The sequence below is a fragment of the Microtus pennsylvanicus genome, chromosome 9, assembly GCF_037038515.1.
Source record: "Microtus pennsylvanicus isolate mMicPen1 chromosome 9, mMicPen1.hap1, whole genome shotgun sequence".
In the NCBI taxonomy this organism is placed as follows: domain Eukaryota; kingdom Metazoa; phylum Chordata; class Mammalia; order Rodentia; family Cricetidae; genus Microtus; species Microtus pennsylvanicus.
In genome coordinates, this window is record NC_134587.1 from 29,747,329 (window position 1) to 29,760,770 (window position 13,442).

Sequence of the window (13,442 nt, forward strand, 5' to 3'; positions counted from 1 at the left end):
GAGTGTACGGGAAAAGTTTTGCCTCCTCCTGGCTACTTCCTGCTAGCCAGATAAAAGACAAATCATGAAATTTGGTCTACACTCATGAGCCCAATTCTAGGCTGACAAAAGGAAAACTGCATCCCAGATGCTAAGAACTGAATGGCGGGTGGGCACCTGCAGTAGTGTGTGTGTGTTGCCAAGGCACTCGAAGAACTGGCCTTAACAAATAAGTGTAATATGTAGCTTTACTCTACCTAGGTTTAACTCCAAGGATTTTGTCTTCCTCTTATCCCTTTTTGCTTTTGGATACAGAAATTTTTGAAAATCTCCACCTGACTATATTGAAGTAAGATTTAGAAAATCTCCACCTGACTATATAGAAATTGTAACTAGAAAAAAAATCTGTGTGCTTGGTGAGGGTAATTTTTTTCAATTTTTTCATTACTATATATCAGTAATGTCTAAAATTTTGCTTAGAAGTACATTTTAAATGAGGTTACAACTTTAATTGCTGATACAAAAACAATTATATACCACAGTGGGACACACAGGAAAAATATCTATAGCAGCCTTGCACCATTCTTAAGAATACACATATACAAAGATGTGCAAGTATAAAATGGCATTTAAGCATGTTAAAACAATATGGTTGGAATACTTATGAAATGTACATTCTGCTATCAGAAATCTCACACAAACTTTACTAAACTGATAAAATATCACACTGTATACCTTAAATGTACACAATTTGTATAAACACACATTATACTATATAGTATTTCCTAAGCGTACAATAACACTCTACTAAGTTTCACTTAAAAATACATCACTAGCCAGGCGGTGGTGGCACATGCCTTTAATTCCAGCACTTGGGAGGCAGAGGCAGGTAGATCTCTGTGAGTTCGAAGCTAGCCTGGTCTACAAGAGCTAGTTCCAGGACAGCTCCAAAGCTATAGAGAAACCCTGTCTTGGGGAAAAAAGAAAGAAACAAAAAGAAAAAGAAAAGAAAGAAAAAGAAAATGTAACAGATGGAGCTAGAGAAAGGTATTCAAGGATGCAAACCAATCTTAAAATTATTTTCAGAAAGTGATAAAAGAAAAGTGCAGATGACTTTTCCTTTTTGATAGAACTCTAAGTAATTTGTGTCCATACAACAAACATAGCCCTGTTTTAAGCAGAAGAGGAAAAAATGGGGGGAAAAAAACATGTCTTAATAAACTTTAGCCATTAATCAATCAACCTAGTTGTGTGTAACAGCTTCCTTGGTAATTGAAACACAGCGTCCTGAAAGGAAACTCCTTAAACAGGAAGATAAACAACTCATAACAGTTTCAGGAAGTCCCTAAAACTGACCAGATTCACTAAGCCTCTTTTCCAGAATACGCAATAAAAGTTGAGAATCCCTTGCAGACCTAACAAGCCAAACCTTAACCAGCTTCCTAGAGGAAGCAGAAATCAGTGAAGCTGCCTGGAAGAGATTTAGAACTGAGCCATGAGGAAAGGCCACCCTCCAGCTGCCAGCAGGCTGTGTAGTACACTCCAGGTTCTCGGCTTTGGTGATTCAGTTATCACTGAGTCATTTTTGCTCCTGTTATATAACATGTCACCCATATAGTAAGTAACTCCAATAAAACTCACGGTTCACCAGGCTGGACTTTGGTGATATCCATGACTTTGGTCTGTTACGGTAATCCTATTTGGGGTGTTAGACAAGTGTGTTGCATCTTCCCAGGAAAAATTTTGCCACACAACGCTAATTCAAACTGGATCAGACCTAAAAACCTCCTTCATGTGGTCCAGCTTCCATGGTACCAGAGAAATCCTATACAAGTCACCAAAGGAGGGAAGCTGTGAAACCTATGAACCACAATGACCAACATGATGAGATATCCATAAAGATGTAATAAGTGGCACTCACATGTCAGTGGTAACTAACAGTTGTCTGATTGGACTTATGGCCCCCTCAAAGGAGGGAAATAATGCCTGAAAATATATGTAGATTCCCAAGGCTAATGAGGCCATAAGCCTTAGAAAAGAATCTATTAACACTATTTTGTTAGATCAGCACAATTCCTTACCATATTCTAAACCATATCCTATATGTACAGATAGGCGAAGCTACTAACAACTGCCATCAAAGAAGCTTTGTTTTTACAGCAAATGGAGGCCATCACAAAACACCACAAATGGACACAATGCAGAATCAGCAGACTGTGGGAGTCAGCCCCAATACATACATCTACATCACAGTTCCTGTATCTATGGCTCAGGGAACAGTACGGAAGATGGGGTAGAAAAATTTTAAGAGTCAGAGGACTAGGAAGTGGCTACTAAGAAAGGGAACTCCCACAGGATTCCACCCCTAGATAAAGAAGCACAGGCAATTAATAGGTGCAGAAAGAAGGAAAAATTAGCCTTTCCCAGGGCTAAATCCAATGTAAAGGGATCATCCCTGAAATCATATACACAACCAACAAAATTAGACTTAGCAGGTTATATCTTTACATTTATGCATACATGTATGTAACAAAAAATAGTTTAAGGAAGCTATTAATGAGAGAGAGTGCGGGGGAGATATGGAAAAAACTGGAAGGAGAGAAACTGCAGGAAGGAGGGAAAAGGGGAAAAGTGATGAGGTACTTATATTTTAATTAAAAATGTATTTTAGAAAGTGTGCTTCCATAAATATTAGACTTATCCTATAAGTATAATTTAATATTAGCATGCTAAACATTATCAATAAAACTTAGTAAGTTTCCCCTACATCTTTACCAAGAAAGAAAGGAGAACACTTTCCTAAATTGACTTGAATATATTACCCCATAATTTGGTTTCTCACTACTTTTCAATGGAGTCATATATAGGCTCATGATCAAGAGGAAAACCCTACAAGGCATTTTCACAGATGACTTAGTTTCTCAGTGGATAGTAATTTGGCACAGCATGAAATGACAACCTATTATTACTTTAATAATTAAGGTCAATGGGATTACTTTGCATGCTCAACTTGGGGATCCCCAACATCTGAAGGCCCTTACTCCACCTCAAACCAACAACTAGACAAAACATTATGATAATATAAACAAAAGAAGCTGATGTCACTTTAAAAAGAACAATAATGCAATACTAAAGTTTAAGTTAATAACCTTTTAAAATGAGCAAAAAGTTAACTTCATACCTCATTTAAGGTAAGTCATCTCTGAACTCTAATATTCACTTGATCGAGTGGTAGGTTTTATCAGCATGAATATAGATCTTAAATAGAAAACTTAAGTTCACATACAGTTTACTGAAACCACATTAACTCTTTGCCACAATAAGGCATAATAGGAGTACACCAAGTGTCTCATATTCATGACTCACTATCACCAGAAAAACCAGTTTGCCTTCAGTTTACTCAGTGTGCGAGCTTCCTATGTGTGGAAAGAGTTTCAGCATAAGCAAAAGAAACGTGACCTATATAATCAAAAGTTAGAGGCTCTTCTTGAGTCTGATCATGTCACTGTCTTATAAAAGCTAGGATATTTCAACTTATTGTACATCTTCCAAAAATACAGTCTCAAGATTTATATCAAGACAAAGCCCTAAGTATCTGACTGTTTATTAAAGGAATTCCCTTGAATAATGTTATTGTCTCAATATGACTCTACACAAAACAAACTGAATTTAGCATTCAGTGCTTACAGGATGATCAGTCCTCACAAACACTGGAAACACAGTTGTTACATACTCTGTCTTCAAGAGCCTACAAACTAGTGGAATAATAAACTATGAAATAGGATGTATAGGCTTCGGGAGCCGCCGATTACCGTCCAGCCATGGCCAAGTCCAAGAACCACACCACACACAACCAGTCCCGGAAATGGCACAGAAACGGCATCAAGAAACCCCGGTCACAAAGATACGAATCTCTCAAGGGGGTTGACCCCAAGTTCCTGAGGAACATGCGCTTTGCCAAGAAGCACAACAAGAAAGGCCTGAAGAAGATGCAGGCAAATAATGCAAAGGCCATGAGCCCACGTGCGGAGGCCATCAAGGCCCTGGTGAAGCCCCAGGTGGTGAAGCCCAAGGGCCTGCGAACTCACCCGTCTGGCTTTAATTGCTCACCCCAAGCTTGGGAAGCGGATTAGAAGAGACATGGCCAGGGGTCGTAGGCTCCAAAAAACAAAGCCCAAGGTTCAAGCCAAGGCAGAGGCCTCAGCTGCAGCTCAGGCTCCCAAAGGTGTCCAGGCCCCTGTGAAGGCCCCATAAAAAAGGTCGCAGTCTGCCAATGTGAAGACAGATGGACTGGTGTGAACACCTACACAGTATTTGCAGATGCTCAGGACCTTATGCTGTTTTTACAAATAAACTTGAGGCAAGTTCTGTTTAAAAAAAAAAAGAAAGAAATAGGATGTATACAGAATACTATAAGTTTTCCTCTTCTGGGATTATTTATATGAATTACAGAGAAGAGAAAATTGAGTGGTATCTTCTCAACCATCTCAAGTAACAAATAAATACAACTCTAGATGCATATGCTGGATGGTATCGTATACTATGGAGAAAGAATTATAAGATGGTATATAGTGGACCACACATCATAGGGTGTAAAGCAATAACAGTTTTTGAGTACTTTTAATCACAGAAACAACATAATCCAACATATAAAATATTGCGATAGCAATAGCAGAGGTAAAAGGAGAGCATAAAAACAAGTAGAGCAGCTGTCAGACTGTAGAGGCATCAGCCTCTGGGCAGAAACATTCTGTATACAATGCCATCAGAATAAGAGGTGGTGAATGGGGCCTGGAAAATGGCAGAACTAAAAACAGTAGTTTCCCCAGTACTTTCATCCCAGATGGCTGTGATAACAGTGATACTAGGAAACTTAGAAACACTGCAGCTATGACTTATAAAGAAACATCCACAGCTTCAATTATTTAAAAAAAGAGAGAGATCTGCCCTTTTTAATCCTTAATCATGTTAAATTATTTTAGAATAAATGTTTTGTTAATCATAAAGAATCATAATTAAAAAGAACCGGATTTTGCCAGGAGATGGTGGTGCACGTCTTTAATTCCAGCAATGGGGAGGCAGAGGCAGGTGGATCTTTGTGAGTTCGAGGTCAGCTTGGTCTACAGAGCAAGTTGAGGACAGGCTCCAAAGCTACACAGAGAAAATCTATCTTGCAAAAAAATAAATAAATAAAATAAAATAAAAATAAAAAAGAACCAGATTTTAAAGTATGTCCTATATGACTTAAAATAATATTTATAATAAAGATAAAAAATACTCTAAATAAATGGTGTCTTTATCATGACTTCCATTACTTAACTGACAGAACCCACTTACTGCTCCTGACAAGGCCAATTCCTTCCAAGATACCAGGTTATTCATAAACCAGCCATTAGCCAAAGATTTGAAAGGTTCTCTAAGTACTAAAAAATACTATGTCATTTTCCTAAAGCACTTAAACAAGGTGCAAAGAAAATGTTCCAGGTACCCTTGGCAAGATCACAAGATCTTTTCCTAATAGGTCTTTTAACTGGGAAGATGGGGACTTTGAGGATGCAGATATGTCCTCCAGATGTTAAAAGTGCAGTATATCTCACCTACCCACTCATTTCTACTCCAAAACATCTTAAACAATGAGTGTACACTGGCAGAATCAAACCACTAGCCAGGAATTTCTGCCTATGACTCAATCACATGTTCAAAAATGTATTCTTCATTTTCAAACAGCATCTAAAGGAAATCACATGAATATATGTTTTCTGTACAGCTGTCATGTATGTTCTTTCATCTTTGTAAGAAAGAGGGTAACAAATGACGCTAAGTGCTCACCTGACTAGGTACACATGCTACTCAATACCTAAAGCAGAAGGGTAAACCGGACAATAACACAATATAGAGATTCCACTAATATTACTAAATTCCCTAAATAGTATTCAGAAGTATCTGCTTTATGAAGAAAAGAACAAAACAATAAAAGTAAATGGAGTAAACAAAGCTTGAAGAACATCATGGTTTAGATTCCAGCTCTGACAATTGTGAGCTTTTATAAGTTACAGTTTATCTATAACCTAATACTACATGCTAAGTCCTGTGAGATAAAATTAAATCAGTGCTTATCAAATACAATTTATCCACGGCCCCAGTCTAAACATTCAGGAGTATGGTCCAGGAATGTGAATGTCTTAACAAATCCCAAGGATTCTCCTTACATACCAGTACCACAATTGAGAAGTCACCAGAAAGAAGACATATGTATGTATATATATATATATATATATATATATATATATATATATATATACACACACACACACACACACACACACACACACACACACACACACTGGTGTGTTTGTTAATAAGTATTCATATGAGCACCCTAGAACAAGCATTTAAATGTTCAGCAAATGCCTGATGTAATTATTATAATTGTATTATCAACAATTATTTTGAAATTTAAAAAGAGTCTTTTGAAAAAGGATTACAAAATTTGCATAAACCTCTCACCAAAAATAAACTTAAAGTATACAGCTATACCATTTCAGAGAAACTCGGAGGTGACCAGAGTAAGATTCCACATAAAAGACAATGCCATTTTGCACACAACTTCAAATCCAACGACAGTTTAAAATTAGTTCTGTGTTGTATTTTTTTTATAAAAACTTGTCCGATTTGATCACATGCTCGTTCAGTCCCAGTCCAGCTGGCTTTGGTGCGCTCCCATTAGATCAGGCACACTGTTTCAGTTGGTGGACGAACCCCTTGTGGTCCTGACTTCCTTGCTCATCTTCTCCCTCCTTCGGCTCTTCAACTGGACCTCAGTCCAGTGCTCAGACGTAGGTCTCTGTCTCTATCTCCATCCATTGCCAGACGAAGGTTCATATTCATCTTTTGGGGTCTGGGTTATTTCATTCTTATAGTGTTTTCTATTTCCATCCATTTACATGCAAAATTCAAGATGTCATTGTTTTTTACCACTAAGTAGTACTCTAATGTGTATATGTGACGAACATGTGATCAAACCAGACTCTCTGCATGTGGCTGACAATGGGGGTTGACTGAGAAGCCAATGATAATGGCACTCGGATTTGTTTCTACTGCATGTACTGGCTTTTGGGGATCCTAGTCTGTTTGGATGTATACCTTCCTAGGCCTGGATGGAGAGGGGAGGGCCTTGGACTTCTAGGGGGAGGGAGGAGGGTGAGTGGGGAACGAAGGGAAATGGGAGGAGGGGAGGAAGTGGAAATTTTGAATGGTATTGTTTATAAAGCAATAAAAATAAAAAAAAAAAAAACTTGTCTAGGCCAAGTTGCTCAACCACAAAACTGATCCCTTATTTTCCAGCATCCCTAAACACATACGAGAGTATCAACAGCAATAAACATCTAAAACCCAGAGGAGAATACTTATCTTTGGTTATTATTTATAAATATTAACGGTGTCTTTTCTTCTTTAAAGAATAAAGTGTTAAACCCTTCAATTAATTATTACTTCCTATGAGAATCATCTAATGTATGGGCTAATATAACACACACAAACACACATGCACACATGCATACTTAAAAACATCTTAACTACTCTTTCATACCAGCATTGGATATACCTCAATGTTCTATCGATAACATTGTATTATTGTTCAAAACTTCCTTTAGCAAAAATTCTACTAAATTACATACAAATTTTACTTAAATGTGTTTTTAGGCTATTTCTATCACATTTATGAATGTAGGGTATTTTCAGAGAATTATTAGAGCACTGGGTACTTTCTCTTCTAAATTTAGATACTAAAAAGTAAATTTTAAATTACAAATGTTAAAGTGACACTAACAGATGTTATTTGTCACTGGGTTTATTTTCCACATACATCTTTCTAAGATTATAGAAATCAATGAGCTAATTCAACAGATTGCTGGGTGCGTTATATAAATAATGTTTGTATCCAGTTATAATGTGAGTATCCAGTTATCTATTCTTTATAAAGTAAAAAAAAAAAAACTCTTCTAGACTTCTGGTGCGAAACATCAGCAGAAAATAAACAAACAAACAAACCAGCAAGCATCTGATAAGATTTAATGATAAAAAGAATTGTTCTTATTAAAGTACCAGATTTTACTATTTTCTTTTATTAAATTTTACCATTTAGCTTACTAACATCAGAAAAACACAGTTAAACCAAAAAACCCAGAAGGCTCAAGGTATTTTAAAGAGTTTAAAGAAATACAGTAAAAATTAGAATTTAAAGATGGCTCAAGGAAGTATAAACAAAAGTTACCAGCTTTCTTGAGCATGTAGAATATTAGCTACTTCCATGAAAAGTTCTATGTAGCACTAGACCAATGGCAGCACTCTAAACAATAGATAATAAAGAAAATTCAGGGAGTTTAATCTGATTACCTAGTACAGCTGTTTTCATAAATATTTCTGAAGTGAGTGAAAATCAAAGACATTTTTAAAAAATTTTAGTGTTCAATATACATTTACTATGCTGTAAACAAATCAACACACCTGAATTACCAGTAATACATTGTGAGAAATATTTCTCTGAACCTCTTACCTAGAAGAGCTTTACAAATATATGTATATATATACACCTCCCATTTCCACACTTTCTTGGCTAACTCTGGATCAGTTCTAACAGCCAAAGGATATTTTGGCAAAGGGTATTTAAAAAGGCATCAAATATGAATAGAGAATAGTAAGGAAAAGACAAAGGAGGTTCCGAGACTACTTCTTCATCATTAATTACTTCAAGATACAAGCAGAGACCATTCCATACTTAAAGCACTGGAAGAACAGTGTGAGTGCAGAGGAGACTAGGGAAGTCTGCAATTAGCTATAGTTACCATAACAATAAACATTCCAAAATGAACTCAAAAGGAAATAACTGGCTAACATGTTACTGTGTTATATATACCTCAGTTAACACTTCTTTAAAATATAAAATGCACAACAGAAAATATAGGACAATAACTTACTTGAGTAGGAACAAGTACTGGAGGGTAGGCCATCTTGTGATGTCTATACACCCAAAATGCACAAATGACAATCCCTGCAATTAACATAAGTGGTACCAAGGAATACAGCAAGATGTTGTAATAGGGTGGCTTCGGTGTAACAGGATTTGAAGTGGCTGTGGAAGAGGGAAGAGGAAATGGTTCGGATTTGGTCTACAATTCTATCATATGTAGTAAGCATAGAGTCAGATTTGGGGGGAAATAAAATATAAGAAAGTAGTAGTAAAACAAGCATGATTTTTTACTTACGCTGTGTGACTTCCATCTCCGGAAAATAAGAGAACTTTTCATTACACATATTGCCCTCACAGCAACAAAAGTACACTTCAGGGCTGTCTTTTTTTTCTATACAATCAGTCCTGTTTGGAAAAAAAAAAAATTAACACCAATATTGTTATACTGACCCTACAACAGACGTTCAAATTGAAGATATTTGTTGAGTATCCAGTTATCAATTCTTTAAAGTAAAAAAATTCTTCTAGACTTCTGATACGAAACACCAGCAGAAAATAAATAAATAAACAAACCAGCAAGCATCTGGGTTTATGAAGATCACACCGACTGCCTGAGACCACTGCTTTAATGTGGTCTGTAATGAGCAATCTAAGGTAACTATCTTCTTTGTTTTTTCAATTATTAGAGAAGCTTGAGAAGAACATAAAGCCAGTGAGGCAATTTAGTCTAGGAGTTGCATTAGCTCATGGGAAATGGAACTTACCCATTTTGTGAATATTAAAAACTGAAAGCTAAATAAACGTACACATACATTAAGTGATGTGAGCTTGTATCTCATGAATGGAACATATTTCAACATCAGAGACCCAAACTAGCTTTGGGAATGTCATGTTTTTCAAAGTAGTACATTTACAATTCCTGAACAGATAAGCAAGGTTGTGATTTTAAAAATAAAAATGCAGAGAATATGAACAACAAACACATAGGACCTTATACTGCAGAACCTTATACTGCAGACTGATCACAATCAGGCTGACTAAATTAAAATACAAAGCAGCAGCCTTCTACACAGGAACTAAGTCATTGAAAAGACATGGAGTTAGCCTCGAGAAACAAGTTCCATTCAACCACTAAGAAACAGCTATATCTCTCTGTCTTTTTAAAAGCAACTTTAAATATCAATGAACCTAAAGACACAGCGCACAACTGCACCAAGGTTTTAGTGGCATTCAGCAATAATGAGCTGAGACAACTCCAGGGAAGGGTTGAAGATGCATACATTCTTACCTGTCATAGCAGTTGATGTCATCCAGCCAACAACCTTGTTTCACTATTTCTATGGAACCAGAAATATTCTTCCAGGTCGCAAAACAATGTCGCCGTTTATCTTTATCACCATAACAAGGCTCAACACCAGTCTGATTGGTTCTGTCTCTTTCCCAATTAGCATTAAAGAAAAGACACTCCTGAGTTTCTGATCTACCGAGTATAGCACCTGTAAGATAACAGAACATCTTAATGTAACTATACAGCTCTTAATATCTATGCTCTGAATAAGGCAGCCACTTAAGGCACTCTTGCAAGTTCCCTAGTGTTGTAACTTTGCATTTATGTTGCTAGGTTAATCCCCATACTTTAAATATAAAAATAACCACAATCATCTGAATTAGCCACATATATTACAAGATTTCTCTTGACAATGTCAGCTTCATTTAATTTAAAAACACAAAAAAAGCAAAATTGTTTTCAACCCTCCCACAGACATTTTTTAAAAATATTTTGTACGACAAAAGACAATCTAAGCAAACAATTCTCCTGTATTGTAGTTCCCTCAACTCTGTAGACTAAAACAAAGCAGGGCCATGCAGACTTTGGAATCCAGCAGACTACTCTCAAAAGTGAGTCTCTTTAGTAAAGCAATTTGCATTAATATGCATCACCAAGGGTAAAATTTTAATCTGTTGGTAAAAACAGGTGTTGTGGAAGACCTGTATGTGAACTACATTAGGATAACAAAGTCATAGTGAGGTCAGTGGTAATATTAACAAATGTGGCTGTTGAATTCTAAATAGTGAAATGAACCAACATCCAGAAGATCCATATAATACAGAGAATCAATAGTTTCTAAAAAGAATTAACGTGATGTTACAAAAGCACTCATGTGTAAAAACCCATTAAAGGTGAAAGGCAGCTCACCAAAAGAAGAGACTATACTTCTTGAATTTTGGTATTATATCAAAAATACAAACATCTAAATAAATCATTCCTCTTCTCTAACTACATAGCTGTGTGTGGATAGATGAAAATAATACAACAACCAAAGTAACATACAACAGCAGTTGAATGAAGAAACAAATAAGGAACCCCACTGTTTCTACTAAGCCAATAACGAAAGTTACAAAAAAATCACATTTCTTTTTGCTTTAGAAAATATTTTTCATAAAGATTTCTTCTTTTACTAACAGAATAAAAAACACTTGCTATTTTTAAACAAATTGCCATTTTAAAATATCTTCATTTCTAACGTGGAAAACATATAATCTACATTCAAAATCAAAAAATTCTCTGGAGTAGTTGTGTTATGGACAGGAAATATCGGTCCAAAACGCTCATATGTTGAAGATTTGGTTCCCAACTGGAGGCATTATTGACAAGTGACTAGATATTGAGGTTTCTGACCTAATCAATAAGTTAATCCCATAATGGAGCTTGTAGGAAGTAGGTCATTTGAAGTACAATATCCCTTCTCCCCAGTCCTCATTCTATTTCCTGTCTACCAGGAGGTGGGGTTTGACTGGACAGTTACGACGTTCACATCTGTACTCAGGTCCATAGCAATGAAACCAACACACAAGTGACTGAGACAATGAAACTAGGATCCAACATAAGTCTTTTAAGTCACTGATGGTCGTATGCTGTCCTAGCAACAATAAACTAACACGAGTTCCTTAATTTTATGAGCCTAAGTCTTGAGAACAGCTGTTCTACAATTACTAAGAGAAATGTACTTATGAGTTTGTAGTGTCTATGTGCAGAAATGCTGTCATAAGATGGCATACTGCAAACTATACTGACAACTATGTCATCTGTATTCTATACAAGGACTGCTACTACTATTTATCTGTACACATTAGCAGCCATTTTCTAAGCTACTTCTTTTCTGAAACTTCTTCAAAACATGAGCAAACCAATTTCTCTTGTACAAAATATTCTAAAAGCATGTACTGCCCACACTCTTATCTTAAAACAGGGATGGCAAACTTTTTTGTAAAGGTCCAGACAGTGTGTATTTTAGGCTTTGCAGGCCATATGGTCTGTTGCAACTACTCTGCTAGTGAAGTACAAAAGTATCCATAGACAGTAAATGAATGAACATAGTTTGTGTTCCAATAAAACTTTATTTATGCAAATTAAAAACTAAACTTTTTGCAATTTTTGCATCTCAAAAAATATTATCCTTCATATTTTCTCCAAACACTTAACGTAGAAATTCATTCTGGGATACATCTGGCCCACAGGTTGTGTGATCAGCAACTCCCTCTTAAAGCATTGCCATTACTATTCCAACAGGCTGGCTAATCTGACTTTGATTTGCTAGAGTTGAGTGTCCTATGTATTTCTGTCCATTTAACTCACGCAATAAATAGATAGATGGATAGATGGATGGATGGATTCATGGATGGATGAATATATAAATGAAGGAACACTGTGTAACTATTTTCAATCTTCAAAGGAAGAGTCCACTGCAGCACAGGAATATCTTAAACTAAATATGACCAAAAAAAACATTGCTTGTAGCCTTAGTAACAAATGGGCTACACCTTCGGTTTCCAGTCAATGAAAAAGGTTTCCTTAAGTATTCTGCTGAGAGTGAGTCTGAAGATTTTCTGAAGAGAATTTAGTACAAAAGAAATGACAAAAAAGGGGAAATATTTGTTTCATCCTAATATAGACAAAAGACAAACTAATGATCACTTTAATTACTTTAAAGTACTTCTAAAATTTATCTTTTAAAGTTAAATAAATTTTCTGTGTAATTTTCTAGATCTAGAATATCATTTTTTTTCAGAGGTAAAGAAAATTGCTTGAGGAAACTTATGACAATCTTCTTCACTTGTCCTAAAGTTGGTCTGTAATTAGTCTTTGTCTCATACATTCCATAACTAAACAATAAATAAAATAACATGATACTTATAGAAATAAACTAAATGTATCTAAACATATGTTCTTACACTCTAAAGTTCACACCTTGACTTTGAAAGTGTAGTTCTATGAAAAGATGCTATTGTTCAGATGCTATAGTTTAGTCTAAAGCTTTCTTAAACACTAAACCTTTATACTTAAGTTTATTCTCCCAAAATAATTCTAAATACTTAAAACTATCATTTCAAAAAAAATTAAGTAGGCATAAAAGTCTCATGTAAGGCACATTCTTAAACCCTGTTTCTTTCATTCTTGTAACTCAGTGTTACTTTCTATGTCCTATAAAAGAGA

At 35.7% G+C, this 13,442-nt stretch overlaps 1 protein-coding gene across 2 annotated transcripts in view; it reads right to left on the reverse strand.

Moving 5' to 3' along the window:
• Positions 1 to 13,442, reverse strand: part of Acvr2a (activin A receptor type 2A) — a 77,100-nt gene that overhangs the window by 22,801 nt on the left and 40,857 nt on the right. For both annotated transcript variants that reach the window (XM_075985285.1, XM_075985286.1), the window contains exons 2-4: positions 10,236 to 10,443; positions 9,243 to 9,352; positions 8,955 to 9,109 (exon numbers count right to left, since the gene is read on the reverse strand). In XM_075985285.1, the coding sequence (XP_075841400.1) occupies positions 8,955 to 9,109; positions 9,243 to 9,352; positions 10,236 to 10,443 (473 nt within the window). The remainder of the gene's footprint in view (positions 1 to 8,954; positions 9,110 to 9,242; positions 9,353 to 10,235; positions 10,444 to 13,442) is intronic.